A 17,311-nucleotide genomic window follows, 5' to 3' on the forward strand; every position below is an offset into this window, starting at 1 on the left:
TTAAGGCTGTAACACCTCCAGCAGCCTGTCCCTGCCTCTCCTTTTCACTTCCGTGAGGAGATTGAAGGGGACCAGCCTTCTCAGACCTATCAGAGATCTTGTGAGAGGCTTGAAGAGGGGGCTCAGATATAGAAGCAGCAGGGGGAGACCTACCCCTCTTCCTTGATCTGTGAGAAGAAGCAAAAGATGTGGAATCCTCCTCATCCGAAGAGATCACCTCCTTGCGAGTCTTCATTTTCTGTAGCCAGGTTAACAGGCGACCTTCCCTGTCACGAAGGGTCTTGTTCGAGAAGGTCCTGCAGATCTTGCACTCTGTGGCCTTGTGGTCTGGATATAAGCAATAAATACAATTCTCATGCTTATCTTCCACAAACAGGTGTTTTTTCCCACAAGAGGCACAGGGCCTGAACAAGGCCTTCTTCTCCTTATCAGACATCTCGATGCTGTGAAGAAAAATTGAAGAAATAACCAGAAAGTAGTTGAAAACTGAGCAGAGCTCAGTGGAGACTCCCTAGCACAACGTGCGGTAGAAAAATCTGAGGCTCTGAGCTCTCTCAGGAAGGTTCTAGAGGGTGAGGCTGCTCTGATTGGTCCTGGCAAAAGTTTGGTCTCTTTTTACAAAAAGAGGGTGATAGGATACAAAATGAGATGAGGCCTAGGCCTAGGTTTCTCTTTTGTTTCTATGGTTTTTATACTACCGAGGCTCCCATTCCGACGACGGGGAATGATACAAAGCATGGGAATCTATGAAAGTTCCAATACTGGGGCAATAATAGTGAGCACCAGGGCATGGAAGCCAATGAGCGGGTAGACTGGCATAGGCTTGAAAGAAGGGTGGACTAGAATGGAACAGGGAGTCCTATACAAGGAGGACAACCAAACAGATCTAAAGATTAAACACCGACACATAGAGGTCGAGGATAACAACACAGAGACATGGAGTCAGTAGAAAACAGGAACTAGAGATGACAGATAATGAAACCCTGAAACCTAGGAGGTGAAAGAGTCTTATAGATATAGGGGATACCGACAATGGTACAGGAGGATGAGAGAAGAAAGATAATTGAACACCTAGACTTAACGATAATGGAGAACTGAGATTGACAAGAAAAAGTCAATGGCTCGCAGACATGGTGGAAGAAACACTAATAATAGAATAAACATTTAAAAGCAGTGAACTTCATTCTCTAAACTTGGAAAGGCAGAAGAGGAAGACTAGATGTCCATATTTCAATTTTTTTGTTTTTTTACGAAACGTATGTCACTTTAATGTACCAGACCCAGTCTTGGTAAACTATTCTATTGACTCATTTATTTTTTAGGCACTCGTGAATTCAATATCATATTGAATTGCCCCTCTGCAGAACTGAGAAAGAAGACAAGAGCAGTCACATAGCCGAGTCTAAACAAGCATATTTATCCAAATCTCATATTTATTGGGCTACCATACAGGCATCATTGCACGTCAGTCCATTTTGGCTACAATGTCAGAGATTATTCATCCACAGAGTGACAGTAGTACAGTACAGCTAACACCCCATCCAGTACAACCCCTCACCACCAACCATTTACAAGTCATAGCAGAACCCTCTAATTTAAACTTTACAATAACCATTATATGACCTAAGACATTCAACTCTAGCAAGGTTTTTTTTAAATCCAGTGTGGGAATAAAAGCAAATCAAAACTAAAACATGACACTACAAAATATAAAACAAAAGCATAGTGCTTAATAATGACCACAGGATACAGAAAGCACATGAGACCTCACTGTCTACTTTTGCAGCATTAGGTACAGACACACATCTCTCAGCATTTTGAAATACGGAAGGATTGCTAATAACTAAATATAGCTCTTTTTCATCAAAGGTAAAAATGACCTCTGAGTCTATTTTATAAACATATTTATTATATACATATATAATCAACAAGAACATACCAATTCTTGCCAAATTACTGGTTGCATGTATGGATGTGAGTGTTTGTGTGTGTGTGTGCATGTATCTTTGAGGTTTGCACATTTGTGACTAAATTAAAGATTTCATTCATTGTCTCTTTCCACCGCCCAACTAAGGTACTTCCGTGTAGTCGTGAGCGCAAAGTCTCCGTATTCGTGGTGGAATCTATGCATGAGTGCGGCGATACTGCCACTCAGCACTCATAACTTTACAATGTACGTAAAGTATCTTTGTGAATTGGGCCATAAGAGTGTGCCCCCTGATTCCTTAAAAGATCTATAATTTGATCATTTATCATCTTGTTAAGTGGTAGAGAGACCTACAAGTTCCTCTCATTGGGAAGGTACATGCCAAAGTTGCAAACATCTAGCTGGAGTTTGCAAAATGGAGTGCTTTGAGTGCGTGGGACCAAAATAATTCGAGTTTAGGAAATTGATGGATTACTAGACCCATGGACATGGGTACCTCCACTGATGTCATTTGGGACGTATCTGTTTTTTTTGTTCCCATCGACCATGGGTTGAAGCATCTCACTAGTCTATTGGCTGCATCCATTGGTGGACTCCTTGCTTCAAGAACGAAAGACCTATATGGAATTCATGACTCGTATATCAGCTGTGTTTAGAACTTCCATCAGATATACGTGGGGATGTTTGTGAAAAGGCAGATTTGCTTTGCTACTTGTGGGAGTTCTATTTACCAGTGTCAGAATGCAATATCACTTATCAGCAGAAACAGTTTTGCAGCTTGATGTCTGTTACAGATTAACATGCTTTGCATCACCCACCACCTGAAGACTGGATGATAACCTGTATTGGCGAAAGTGAAACCCCAAACTACCATTAGTGCATATAATATTGCTTTTAAAGCACTTTTGTAGAAAAAAAATTGTTTCGGGAAATCATTTTATGTCTAAGAGTGGTTCATCTGAATGTTGAACAGTCAGTTTACTTTTGCATGGCAGTAATGGTTTTTGTAAGCAAGGATGTGTTATTGAATAATACGGTTAGCAGAAACCAGTAGGATTTCTCAAAACCTTTTAAAATAGTTTGCCCCACCTGCACTATTACATAGCATCAAAAGGAATAGAATTTGCTATTAACCGTATATTTTGAGCACCAGTATGCTGCTCTGTATATATCTTGCAGCAGGTTAGTGGGCTACAGATTCTTCTGTTATTCAAATATGTATTACATTTCGTAACAGTAAAGTGAAATTAATACATCATCAGTCTTTTGTTAGGACTGCATCCGAAGCTTTTGACAAAAGGTACTAACACATTTCTTTGTGGGTGAGGTAATTACTTTGCAGATGTATTTTCCAAAACTGCAAATGCAAACAATGAACACTTTTGATGTAAGGAGGACATTGCAAAGTTATGTCAATGTAACTGACAACAAAAGGAAATAAGGGCAATGGCACGGCTACTACAATGTACCAAGCATTGCTAACAGTTAATAAATAAGTGACCGGTTGAAATCCAAAAAAGCAAAACATTCCAAAAAGGGGAAAGTGGTCATACCACATTTTCTATGTATTTGACTATTCCTCTGATGAGATAAAGATTTAAGTCAACTGTCATGTCAAAAACTCCATTGCACAATTATTTGTCGGTCCCATCGATCTTGCCAACACTATATTCAGATCTTATATTGGCCCAAGAATGCTCTTTTCACTGGCATCTACATCAAGCCTGCTTATTGGGATCTGAGAGGTTAGCAAAGAGAAAATTAATAGCAGGCTATAGCAGATATTTCTTGGCAAATCATTCGGTATTTCACTATGTGAATATAGTGGCAATTGCTTGCCAACATTTCCATTCCAGTATAGCATTTTCACTGGCTAGCATAATGTTTCATTAGGTGGTGGACCTCCTCAACAAATTTGTTGGTTAATCAGACATGTGCCAGTGTCGGGATGATGGACAGGCAAGAATAATGCTCGTGTCTATCCAGCCACCATTCCCTTCATTTTTAGATCTCCATTTGGAACAGAGGGCATTGTCATGAATTTTGAAATCCATGGCTTCCTTACCAACAACAGTGCAATTAAAATCACAGTCATGTCTGAGTTCCCAGACTTAAAGAATTGACGTTCGAAATGTTCATGTATTGTGAAATATCATAACAAAATGTTATTGATATTATTTTCGGCACCAGGGAAGTGATTAGAGCCAGGGGAGCCAGAAACGGTACTGCTATGTGTGAAACCAGTGTGGCCTACAGGGCCGGCATGGACGACTGCACTGGCATCAGTACCTGCCCTGAATTGCCTTCCAAGGGTGGCAGATGGCATCAGTGGAGGAACCGCTGGCCGTAACCAGTCTCAAAGCTCCTGTGGCTCTGGGACGTCCACTTACCCTAAGATGTTGAGTGGGAGTTGGAGCATCTTCTGGACCAGGCAGCAGCTGCGACGAGGAATGGGGTCTGTGAAATGTCTGCAACTTTTTCTTATGATCAGCGATGAACAGTTTTGACTTCTGGTCTCAGATCGCCTTCGGGTGGATGAAGGCACAATGGTCATACAACTTGGAGTAGGAACTGGAAGAAAGGCATCAAAGATACCTCGAGGAGATCCGTGACTGACATCTGCTTGGTCAATCTAGGGTTTGACCCAATCTTAATTCAACTGCCTGGGGTGCAGGGGCGTTGCCTAAATATAATAAGAGTTCAACTGATCTCTGGTGAAAACATTTGGCCTACAACTTACATTAACCCGTTACTGGCAGTCGTTCTGGCTGTGATAGTGATGACACATTTGTCTCACCAACGACGGAGTTTATTTGATTTTAGGTTTTATATAGCGCCCGAATGCCCAGGGGCGTTATCAACATCAAATCATTTGACAGCAAGGAATCAAAAGCCCTCATCTGATTGTTGTATCTGTGGTTGACAGACCATCAATCCACCAAGGCATCTTACAGTGAAAGAGACAATTGCAGGAGTGAGTATCTGTATTCGAGCAATGAAACGGTCTAAACAGGTTGTGATAGAATGTCTGATGTTAGGTTCAGCCCTGGGGGAAGTCAACACGACTGCAGGTTTATTTCCTAAACGAGACATCAGAACAAGCCATGAGACTTCTTTGATATTTGTGTTGCCTTTTTGTTTTTCAAGGTTTTCACCTAAAGTGAATACACAAAAATTACTTTTAAGATTGGACAGGGCAGTTCCAATGAGCACCTATGTGAAAGATAATGTGAGACTTGTGATACAAATAGGAATCTCACCCCTAATACTTTGTCTTTTTCCCAAAGGCAACTCACCTGGAATAAATCGGCTAGGGATGGGCACCGTGTTTGGAAGCCATAGAGAGGCACCTAAAAGTCAGCTGTTTCAGTAAGTTTCAATTAGAGAACTTTGAATGGGAAAGCACTAGAGCCCTTAGTAAATGACTGGCTTACACCTAGCCCGGGAAAAGAAGAATTTGACTCAATAAGTTTGTGTCATTCACTGAATTAGTCCCTTTAAATTTTGGAACAGTGATATGTCTGCACGAAAGAGAATGCAGAACTTCTCAAAAGATGTTACATTTCATTCTTGCACATTTTCAGGCATCACAAAGGTAACACCAATTTTCTGAGCTTTATCACGGTTCAATTTCATCCAATAGTCATTGGAGAACTCCTGTTTGACCTCCGAAACAATTTACACTGAGTTCCCTGTTAATGGCACAGTTCTATGGCCCTATATTGCAGCAATGAAGGATGTACTGGTTAGACCGTATCTTGGAAAACAGAATCTCTGGGATGATCTGAATCAGCAGAAAAAAACGATATTGAAAAAAATCCAAATCAGCAAACAACATTAGGTTTTACATTACACCTAAGGCCACGCTTATGTTGACTAAGCAATGAGACCCTGATGCTCTCACTAATGTCCTGGCCACAATGGTGTCAAATCAAAGGCTACTGTATGAGGTCGGTCTAAGATGTATATAGGGCCAGGGATAACAGACACGCCATAAAGTCAGTGAACACTAGGCTAGACTTTTATGATTTAAACAACATGTTCAAGTTGGATCCACATTATACCATCAGATGGAAGGTTAAGGCAAAGCATTTATATTTATAGCAGATTCATGTTGCAAAACATGCAATATTTGAGCAGTGCAGGACTGCATGCTGATAAAGTGGCCCAGAATAACTGGTCCACTAAATTGGCACGATTCAGCTAATCTGCCGGGATATCTTCCACACCTAAGTCCCTTGTAAAGTAGTGAATCACAACAGGCGCAGAATAGGGCCTTTCAAATGATAGAGCAGCAAAAACCACTGACTCAATCCACAGTGCATTTGGGACTATTGCAGACTAGCCTTCAGGGTAATATTTACTGCATTCCACAGGTTCAGTGACATTTCTTGTCCCTCTTTAAGCAAGGTCACAAAGACCTGGAACTCCCCATCAGCAGTACATAAAATGCCTCTGGTGCCCAGAGCTTTCTAACCCTCTTTAAGTCTCTCTTCTTTCACTTACACTTTCCCTAACTTTAACTTTCCTCAAGATTGTATTTTGTTATGTTCCTTTATTGCCAATTGAATCTTTTTATAATGAACAGCAAATAGCTTCTTAAATGTGGTGGTACAGACTATCTCATAATAATAATAATTAACATTTAAAACTGCTGGTTAACTTTAAATGTTTTCAATTTTGCATTGACGAAAAGAATACCGTATTGATTGCAAGTCTATTCCTACTTACAAAATAGCTGCCTATGTGCCTGATGATTCATTTATTAATGTCAAAGTCTAGTTTCGGAGGAGTGCTTTGATTGTGCCCCTTCTCCTGAATTCATAAGCCAAATAAAAGGTGGGGAGCCTTGCTTTAGTCACTTTTGCATAAGGAAGCAGTTAGAAATGTGCTTATAATAATATAAGCACTGAAGTTAAACTTTTAAAATCTGTATTATTTTAAACCTGGCCTGACAAATAATACAAAACTTAAACATCCACCCACACACACTCACACCCACATCCTTGAACGTAGTGGTACATTTATAGTGGACTCGTCCAATTTCTTACATCCCTTTTTGCATCCAGTACTGGTTCAATTTCACTTTTCTTCTTCCTGTCTTTGAAGTTGTCTCTCCTTCTACTTGGCGCCATCAGTCAATTTAACTCAGGGTGCCTTGAGCAGAGACGAGTGCAAAAGTTGGTCAAGATCCAGCTTCTAAGCATTTCCAGGAAGTCACCTACCCATGATGAGATTTAGCCAACCAGCAATTTGAGATCCATTTTGGTCCATGTAGATATAATACAGAGTCTAAGACTCAGCTGCTAGAAGGAACTTCTATACAGAGACAGCTCCAACAGCAGACAGTCCATTTAGTAACAAAATCTTCTAATTGGGAGCCAGGAAGGCAAGGTCCTAAAATGGAAAAGGAGACCATACTCCCCTACATGTCCCTTGGAAATGAGGTTTTTCAAAGCCTAACATTAAATGGCATCCTCTTGCTCTCCTAGAAAATGGTGAATGGCTTCGAAAGCTGGACGATCTTTGATATCTCGGCTCCAGCACTTCAGCATTAGCTCAAAGACAGGGGTGGGGCAGAGAGGCGGCTGCGATAGGTGTATCTGCAAGCAAAGCAAAGGCAAGGTTTACAATTCAAAAGCTAATAAAAGGCTGCTAAATCATCTGTGAGTAAGATTATCTCATGATTGGCCTAATCTGACGTTTTGGTGGACATCTGTTGAGATGTGCTAATCATTCTCTTTGGTCAGAGGGGTGCTGCAGAAGGATACTAAATGTGTAGGTCAGAGAAACTGAGGTCAGTGGATGTTACTTCTAGAACTCTAGGGCACAATTTGACTACAAAGGACTAGGGGACCTCAGGCTACAACCACATTCACAAGTGTTATGGCAACAATTGTTTCACGAGACGATCACAGCAATCATACAAGATACATCAAGCTATTTAACAATCATCTTCTAGAATCACTGATAATGCAAACCAATGTTGAATTATTGCTGATGGAAATTCTAGGTTGGTGCTTTGCTGGTCACATCTCTGTCACTTCTCGCACCTAATATACCCTGAGGTTGAAGAGTAGAATTGTCAGGCTTCAAAGGCAAGCTGATACAAAGAATTCAGGATTGGATGGAATCGCATTAAGACACAAAGGTCACAAAACCCTGTGCCCTGTGAAAAGAAACTGACATCACCATGGTCTATTGAAACAGGGGTCCTTTCTCTAAACGGTTAAGCCGCTCACAGCCTGAAAGGTGCAAGGAAGGAATGACAAATGGGGCGTTTGCAGTAGAGATTTTCTTTAATCTCTGGTTGGAGCAACTAGGCCAGAATTGGGGTGGTTTGAGGGAAGTAAGGTGTGCGGTGTACTATGTCAAAGGGATTCCGTAACTATTGGGGACCTGGAACAGCATCAGCTAAAAGGTGCTCCAAGGGCTCTGCGAACTATGCTGATTCTGGTGGCTTAGCGAATTAATGCATACACTCCAGAAACCTATGTATTACCTCTTGGCCGAAGATATGGGCATTTTACCAGTCTGCACTGATGACTCTTCTGTCTTGTGTCTGGGGGGTGAAAGAGTCTCTGTGGACCTAGAATCCAAGTTGTAAATTAACATTTTGGTGTGGATGAGAACTGGATTTGTGGGCAGCCTTGGTACAACCTTACTTGTGGACTGATAAAGTTGCCAAAGGACATAAAAAGCATTTGTAACGTGGGCATTCTCACCCTAGAACATCTTGGCTCTGAAGACCAAATGTTCATTATTACCCAAAACAACAATACTCATTTTAATAATCTCAGAAGCATGAAAGACTGGGTACACATGCTGAAATCTGAACTTATGACAAATAGGCCAAAGACAAAACCCTGGAGTGGACACAGTAGTTCACTGAGCTACCATCAACAAACTATTCCTGAAAGGTTAACGAGCATTGGGCATCAACTAAGAAAAAAGCAGAAGTTTTTATGTAAGTCTGAAATTGGAGAAAAATAAACATTGGGGGTCTAGGGATAGGAGCCAAGCCTCCCTAAAAGAAACACAGAGATGGCTGACTTACATAATTGATCTATCATAACTTTTTGACCAAGATAAACCAGCAATTTGTACCTAATCGCGCTACATGAGCCAATTACACTACAGCTGCAAGTGGGTGCTAGGTACCAGTCTGCAACACCTCCCTAGAAAAAGATTCATTTTTGACTTTCCATTGTTTTCTCTGAAATATATATAGTTTTTTTTATATCTCCTATTTCCTACATCTGGTATTCATTACTGCATGCACTCAATCAAAGCTTTATTCTGAGTCTAAAGTCTTAATAGTAGGGCTTCTGGACTATTAAGACGGTAGTGCAGGATCTGCCATGCTCTCTCCAGTAATAGCATCTTGCTGTGGGGCTGCATCAAACCCAGCTAGAGCATTCCATTTTAAAAGTGATGAGTGTTGTTTTAAAGAATGTGAAATATATTTTTATCGTGATATTAGGTAGTAATATTATTGTTATTATTATTATTACTACTACTAATACTACTACTACTACTACTACTACTACTACTACTACTACTGCTGCTGCTGCTGCTGCTACTGCTACTACCATAAGTCCTCTGCTGATCCTTTGCAGGAGGGAAGGAATATCTGGAGAATCAACTTAATGCCTCTCTGGTCTTCTGGACTACATTCCTAATGTGGAAAATGCCTTACTGGAAGTTACAGATTCTGGCATGCTGTTGGCTCATCCTTATTGGCAACCCTTCCTCGAACATCAGGAAAAGGTCACAGATATTTTACTGAAAACCCAAGAAGCTGCAACCTGTCATGTTTCCTACCAAGGAGTTTGCTTAAGACTTGTATTTCAGCTGATCTCCTGAAAAGGTGTTTATCAAATTAATTCTGCATGAAAATATGCGAATTTATTCGCCTCTGCATCAACGTGTCCCAGACTTTGTATGAGCCACACTGGAGTATAAAATGTTCATTATACTGTACTTTACTTCTCCTGACAATAAAGTGCAGATGCACGCAGGCAGAAAGTAAACCTCATAGGTTTCTGCAAAGCATTTACATCATGCAAGTGAAATAAAATAGCTGTTAAATCCCCTGCCAACAGAAGCACTCCATAGCATATAAGTAGAGCGCTCAGCACAACTAGTGCGACTGTGTCCTTGACACAATCACATTTCCATACCAGAACACTTATGAAAACTGTGGAACTGCACAGAAGGCAATTGAGGGAATTGCCTTGACATTTCCTTGATGAGTCACTGTCAATAGAGGCCATTGAAATGTAATAAGACCCTTCACCACTGTCATTTGTTAGATAAACAAAAGAATAACCCACACACATCCATGTGAAAGTCATACAAGACATGAACACAGACCAGAGATTCTGCCCTTTAAAAGCCAGCTTTGGGATCAGTAAGGGTAGAGATGTTTTACCTGCCGTCCTTGGTTCCGAAAGAACTCGCCTGTGTTCTCAATGACCTGCTCATCTGATAGAAGACTGTAGGGTTGCTCTTTACAAAGTGTGAACATTTCCCACAGTGTAACTCCAAATGCCCAGACATCACTTGCTGTAGTGAACTTTCCCTGAAAAGAAAAATATATAATCACCTAAATATATAACCTCATCTCATTGTCAAAGTCTCTAAAAAAGAAAAGATTCTAGTATCTTGTGCCATCTCTAACATGTGATTTCCCACCACAAAAACCTGAATTCTTGCTATTAGTCACATGGGTCTCAACCATTTTCTTCACATTGCACTGTACCGGTGACTAAACCTGATACTATGATGCTGGTTATTCTAGCACAGTCCACCTCCTTACAATTACTTGTAACCCCAGTTCCCATAACCTAAATCGTATTATTAACTTTCTTACTTCCAAGGAAGTACCGCCTACGACAAAAAAATCAAGCTAGACTACAACTTCTTCTGCATTGCATAGTGAGCTTACCATCCTCGGGTTGGACTATGTTTCTTTTTGTCAGTGTAGATCTTTTCATTTATGCTGGGGTACCGGGACACTCACAAGGTTGGTCTGACACTTCTTTACAATAGTAGTAATGTTTATTGTATACATTATGTTAATAATTGATCACAATATCCAATTAAACAACTCATAAAGCATAACAATGTTAGATAAGTCCGAATACATAAATAGAAACTTCTCGACAGTCACAGCAATATGTAACAGTTCTAGTATCAGACCAGTTTGCTACCATTGCTGTGGATCACCGTACCAGTGGGCCACTGCGGTCACAAGTAAGACATATTCTTTCCTCCCCAGCTTAACTCAGGATAACAAAGGCCAGACTAATGTCAGAACTTACTAAACTCAGCAGATTCTCTCAGCCCAGCATAACTGCAGGGGGTTGGCCGACTAACCCCCAAAAGCCTTCTAGGAAATGTATTAGTGGCTGCAGACAACTGATTTGTAATTCTGACATTACATATATTATCAGGCTTTATAAAGAGCATCCACATCAACAAACATCTGGAGAAACTGCAATTGTATGCAGCACATATCTTATTGCACTTTAATTGACAGAAGAGGGTTTACTTGACGGATAATATTGTTGATGCAACAAATGGGAATTCCCATTATTCCTCATATCACACTCACAAATCAATGTGGCAATATTAGTCTATCAACAGATCAATAACTTATTCAAACCTTCCACCAGAAGGACATTCTTGGAGTAGAGATATTTTCTAGCAACCAGCAGACAAAATCCTATAAAACACTTGTATTATTTGCTTTTTTGAACAACACGTTTAAACGTTACTGTGCAGAAGGAAAATGTTACTTACTCAATAAGAAACTGTTCTTGGCATGTAGAGCTGTAGATTCACATGCTTTGCATACTCCTGCTATCTAGTATTGGGTCCGGATGTTTGCAAGTTGCTTATCTTCGAAGAAGTCTTTCCTAGTCACGAGGCAAGGTGACAGCTCCTTTCGGTGATAGTGCGCATGGTCATCGACTACATTGTTAGATTGTTTTCTCACAAGAGGGTGAGAATGAAGTTAGTAAGTGTAGTATAGAGAGGTCCATGCATATAAATGTATAATGAATAACTGCAACAGCTATAGGTACCCGGGGAGGCGGGTGGGCGCATGTGAATCTACGGCTCTGTATACCAAGAACAGATGCTTACTGGGTAAGTAACATTATCAGTTTGAGGCATGTGTGCTGTAGATACACATGCTTCGCATAGACTATAAAGCAGTATACTCCCAAAGCGGTGCTAACCTGTAGATGTTGCAATTGTTTGGAACAGTGTTTTAAGTACTGCTTGGCCAACATTAGCCTGTTGTCGTGCGAACACATCTACACAATAGTGTTTGGTAAATGTGTGTGGTGTAGACCATGTAGCTGCTTTACATATGTCAGCTAGAGGAATGTTACCTAAAAAGGTCACAGAGGCCCCTATTTTGAAAGTGGAATGCCCTCTAGGGTGTATAGTCAAAGTCCTTTTGGCTTTAGCATAGAATATTTGAATGCATTTAACAATCCATCTTGCAGTACTAGATTTAGAGATAGGATTGCCTTTATGAGGTGGAGGAAATGCTACAAACAGTTGTTTCGTTTTGCGGAAGTCCTTTGTCCTATCTATGTAGTACAATAAAGCTCTTTTACATCAAGTGTGTGAAGAGAGTGTTCTGCTACAGAATAAGGTTGAGGAAAGGAAACTTGTAAATCAACCAATTGGTTAATATGAAAAGCAGAAGCTACTTTGGGAAGGAATTTAGGGTTGGTTTGGAGAACTATCCTATCTTTGTGTTGCTGAAACAAAGGTTTTTCTAGCGTTAATGCCTGTAGCTCACAAACTCTCTCATCAGTGATGTGATAGCTATGAGGAAAGCAACTCTCCATGAGAGGAACTGAAAAGGGCAGCTGTGTAATGGTTAAAAAGGTGGACCCATGAGCCTTGTGAGAACAATGTTGAGATTCCACACTGGGGCAGGGGGAATCCTTGGTGGTATTACCCTTTTTAAGCCTTCCATGAAGGCCTTGATTACTGGAACTCTGAATAGTGACAGATGTTGCCTATTTTGTATGTACAAAACTACTGCTGCAAGGTGCAAATAAATAGACGTGCAAACCAGTCCTGTTCGTTGTAAATGTAACAAATAACAAATAGTATTTTGTATAGAAGCATCTGAAGAATTGATGTTGTTGTTATTACAATATACAGCAAATCATTTCTATTTTGCTGCATAGTAAGCTCTGGTGGTAGGCTTTCTTGCCTCTTTTAGAATATTGATACAGTCTGGTGGTAAATTTAAATAGTAATAACACAGAAGGAGTGCCCCCTGAAAGGGAAAAGGACAGCAATTTGCTCTCTCTTATTGGGTATGTCTAAGTGAGCACGAAGTGCCCCAACACCGTTAACTGGACAGTGGTAGTCCTTTAAGAAGACCCCTCACTCACCAACCTAGTTGGTGACATGCTTCATCATAGGGGTCCCACCCCATAGGCCGAGTGCCTATAGGGTGTGCTACGACACCTGACTACAGTGGAGTGGGATATTGTTACTTTTTTATATGTGTTAATAATAAATGTGTGAAGGTATATTTAAAAAGGGTCAGTACTACTCCATTCAAGAATTTATTCTTGAGCGTCTGAACCCTAGTAAAACCAATGTGGCACCTTTGCCTAACTAGGAAGGCTTTGGTGTCTCAAGAAGTGTGATAAATTTAAAGGTTTAAAAAAATAGCCAAGTGTGCTATGTGAAGGAATTAATAAAGTAAGCTAGGTCTACATGTTTCAACCAATACAAAAATTCTTTGGTTTTCGTCAGGACCGTGTGATTTACAAGGGGCGGTACGCACTCGCTAAGGCGCGCCCTACCCACATGTAATTTACAGACCACTAAAATAAGGGTCTGAATGTAAAAGGTGTCTTTTCAATCCTGGATTCAGGAAAAAAACACTTAAAGCGGTTTCTGTCGCTTCATGGGCTCCGGATGAACCAAGACTTTTTAGAAAGCGGTCATCTGGCAGTAAAACCTACTTGGTTCCAGCGCGCGAAGCCCCGATAATCATCGGGGCTTCGCGCGCTGGAACCAAGTAGGTTTTACGCGAGAAGCCCCGATAATCATCGGGGCTTCGCGCGCTGGAACCAAGTAGGTTTTACTGCCAGATGACCGCTTTCTAAAAAGTGACGGAGAATCGCCGTCTTGGTTCATCCGGAGCCCATGAAGCGACAGAAACCGCTTTAAGTGTTTTTTTCCTGAATCCAGGATTGAAAACACACCTTTTACATTCAGACCCTTATTTTAGTGGTCTGTAAATTACATGTGGGTAGGGCGCGCCTTAGCGAGTGCGTACCGCCCCTTGTAAATCACACGGTCCTGACGAAAACCAAAGAATTTTTGTATTGGTTGAAACATGTAGACCTAGCTTACTTTATTAATTCCTTCACATAGCACACTTGGCTATTTTTTTAAACCTTTAAATTTATCACACTTCTTGAGACACCAAAGCCTTCCTAGTTAGGCAAAGGTGCCACATTGGTTTTACTAGGGTTCAGACGCTCAAGAATAAATTCTTGAATGGAGTAGTACTGACCCTTTTTAAATATACCTTCACACATTTATTATTAACACATATAAAAAAGTAACAATATCCCGCTCCACTGTAGTCAGGTGTCGTAGCACACCCTATAGGCACTCGGCCTATGGGGTGGGACCCCAATGATGAAGCATGTCACCAACTAGGTTGGTGAGTGAGGGGTCTTCTTAAAGGACTACCACTGTCCAGTTAACGGTGTTGGGGCACTTCGTGCTCACTTAGACATACCCAATAAGAGAGAGCAAATTGCTGTCCTTTTCCCTTTCAGGGGGCACTCCTTCTGTGTTATTACTAGTAATTCCGGGGACTAGGAGTTCCTACCACACATTGTTATATGTAAATTCCCTTACTCTCCCTTATGTTAGGTAACTTTAAATAACCAAACTCTATGACTTCAGGAGCCAGATCGCTAAATTCAGTTCTTTGGGATTTGGATGTCTGATTTCTCCATGGTTCTGTGTGAGGAGACTGGAGGCCAGGTGCAGTTTTTGATGTGGAACTAGTGACCGCTCCAACAGGGTGGTGTACAATGGTTGACCATGTGGGAGCTACCAAAATTAATGTGAGGGATGTTTGTCTGAGTTTCTGAACCACCCACGGAATGAGCAGGCGGGATGGAAAAGTGTAGGCAAATATCCCTGACCAGTTCATCCATAGAGCATTACCCTTTGATAGCGGATGTGGGAACCTGGAGCCAAAGTTTGGGCATTTTGCATTTTCCGCTGTGGTGACTAGGTCTATTTGCAGAAATCCCCATTGTTGAAAGTACGGAAGGAGAACTTGAGGGTGTAGTTCCCACTCACAAATTTGCTGCCTTCTTCTGCTGAGGAGATTGGCATTTGATTGTTTAGTCCTGGGAAATGTTCTGCCAGAAGATAAATCTTGTGATGGCTTGCCAAATTTCAAATTCCTTGAGCAAGTGTTGACAGTTGGAGAGAGTTTGTCCCCCCTTGCTTCTGCACATAATACATTGCTGTCATGTTGTCCGTCGGACTAGGACAGTTTTGGATATAAGGTGAGTTTGAAAAGCTCTTAGTGCTAGAAAAACAGCTAAGAGCTCTAGATAGTTGATGTGGAGAGTCTTGTGCTTGTTGCTCCACAGGCCTTGTATTGTGTAATCTTTGAGATGAGTCCCCCAACCTGTTAGAGATGCGTCTGCTGTGAGCACGATCTGTGGGACAGGATCGATGAAAGGCTGACCTGCGGATAAGTTTTGTGGGTTTCACCACTGCAGAGAGCGATGGGTACGACTGTCTACCAACACTAGATCAGTCAATAGACCCAGTGATTGATTCCACTGACGTGCTAAGCACTCTTGCAGGGGGCGCATGTGAAGCCTTTCATGGGGTACAATTGTGATGGAAGACACCATCATTACCAGTAGTTGCATAAACACTCAGGCTGGTAATGCTTGGTTGGGCTGAAACTGTAGAATGGTAGTCTGAATATTGTTGATTCTGGCTACATTGGGAGAGGCTAGAACTTTGACTGTGTCTATACTGGCTCCTAGATAAGACTGCATCTGCGAGGGATGCAGGTGAGATTTGTGTGCATTGTTGGTGAAGCCCAGTTGATGAAGTAGATCTAGTATGATCTCTGTGTGCTGCAGACAGTTCTAGTGAGTGCCGGCTTTGATGAGCCAGTCGTCAATCTGTTGTCTTCTGAGATAGGCAGCAACTACTGACAGGCATTTGGTAAAAACTCTGGGCACTGTAGTCACTCCGAAGGGAAGTAGCTTGAACTGGTAATGCTTGCCTGCTATCACAAATCTAAGGTATTTGCAATGAGCTGGATGAATTGGAATATGAAAATATGCGTCCTTTAAATCTAGTGTAAAAGTGGGAGTACCTGTTGAAGTGTCACCATGTGAAAATGCTCTGACAGTATGTAAGGGTTTAGCTCTCTCAGATCTAGAATAGGTCTTAGGGAACCGTCTTTTTTGGGAATGAGAAAGTACAGAGAGTAAACCCCGGAGCCCTGTTACTGTATTGGAACTAACTCTATTACCCCTTTTAGTAAGAGGGACTGGACCTCTTGTTTTAGCAAGTGTATATGTTCTGGAGATAACTTGTGAGATCGAGGTGGAATTCTTGGGGGATTGCTGGTAAGCTCCAGGCAATAACCATGTTGGATAATTCCAAGCACCCAGTTGTCTGATGTTACAGCCTGCAAAATGGGGAGAAATTGTTTAAGTCTTCCCCCGACAGGTGTGGTATAATCGGGGGAAGAGTGGGGAAGTCACTGTTTGTTGGGAGAAGGAGAGTTGCCCTTACCCCTACCCTTGAAGTTGTTGCATCTATAACCTCCTTGAATTGGTTGTTACCTTTGTAAGTTGAGGAATTTTGATCTGGGGATGGGTTTCTAAAAAAAACATTTTTATTGACATTTGATAAATAACTACAATTGGTACAATACAGTAGTATTTGGTGATGCACACATCTTGGTCCAGAACATTATATGTAACTTGTACATCTAGCATCTGCACCAGGAAGCCCCCCACATTTTAACTGGAAAGCAACCAAAGTTTACGGTATTCTGCATTTTTCCCTGTCTTAGTCTCGTCAGTCACTGACAACCGATAATGACTCTTCTTGTGGAGGCTCACATTTATTTCCACAAAAAGTATACAACTTTCCCCACCACCCGGGCCCATTTTCTAGGACATCCTCTGTGGACATAGACTGATTTCTCTACCACCATTGCAGTGTCCATGTCTCGATACTATTGGTGAAGGGGAGGAGTCTGTTGCGATCCCCAGTGTTGCGCTATATTCCGCTTTGCCAATGTCAGACCTAGTGTCACCCAGTCCTGAA

At 41.3% G+C, this 17,311-nt stretch overlaps 1 protein-coding gene across 2 annotated transcripts in view; it reads right to left on the reverse strand.

Annotated features, from left to right (window-relative positions):
• Nucleotides 1-1,415: 1,415 nt before the first annotated feature.
• The window catches only part of LOC144754406 (discoidin domain-containing receptor 2-like), a 436,005-nt gene continuing 420,109 nt past the window's right edge, over nt 1,416-17,311 (reverse strand). Inside the window, exons 18-19 of one of the 2 annotated variants that reach the window (XM_078642135.1) lie at nt 10,362-10,511; nt 1,416-7,530 (exon numbers count right to left, since the gene is read on the reverse strand). In XM_078642135.1, the coding sequence (XP_078498261.1) occupies nt 7,393-7,530; nt 10,362-10,511 (288 nt within the window). In that variant the 3' untranslated portion in view covers nt 1,416-7,392. The remainder of the gene's footprint in view (nt 7,531-10,361; nt 10,512-17,311) is intronic. The other variant, XM_078642136.1, reaches the window with a different exon arrangement.

Source organism: Lissotriton helveticus, chromosome 5_1 (assembly GCF_964261635.1).
Source record: "Lissotriton helveticus chromosome 5_1, aLisHel1.1, whole genome shotgun sequence".
Classification (NCBI taxonomy): Eukaryota; Metazoa; Chordata; class Amphibia; order Caudata; family Salamandridae; genus Lissotriton; species Lissotriton helveticus.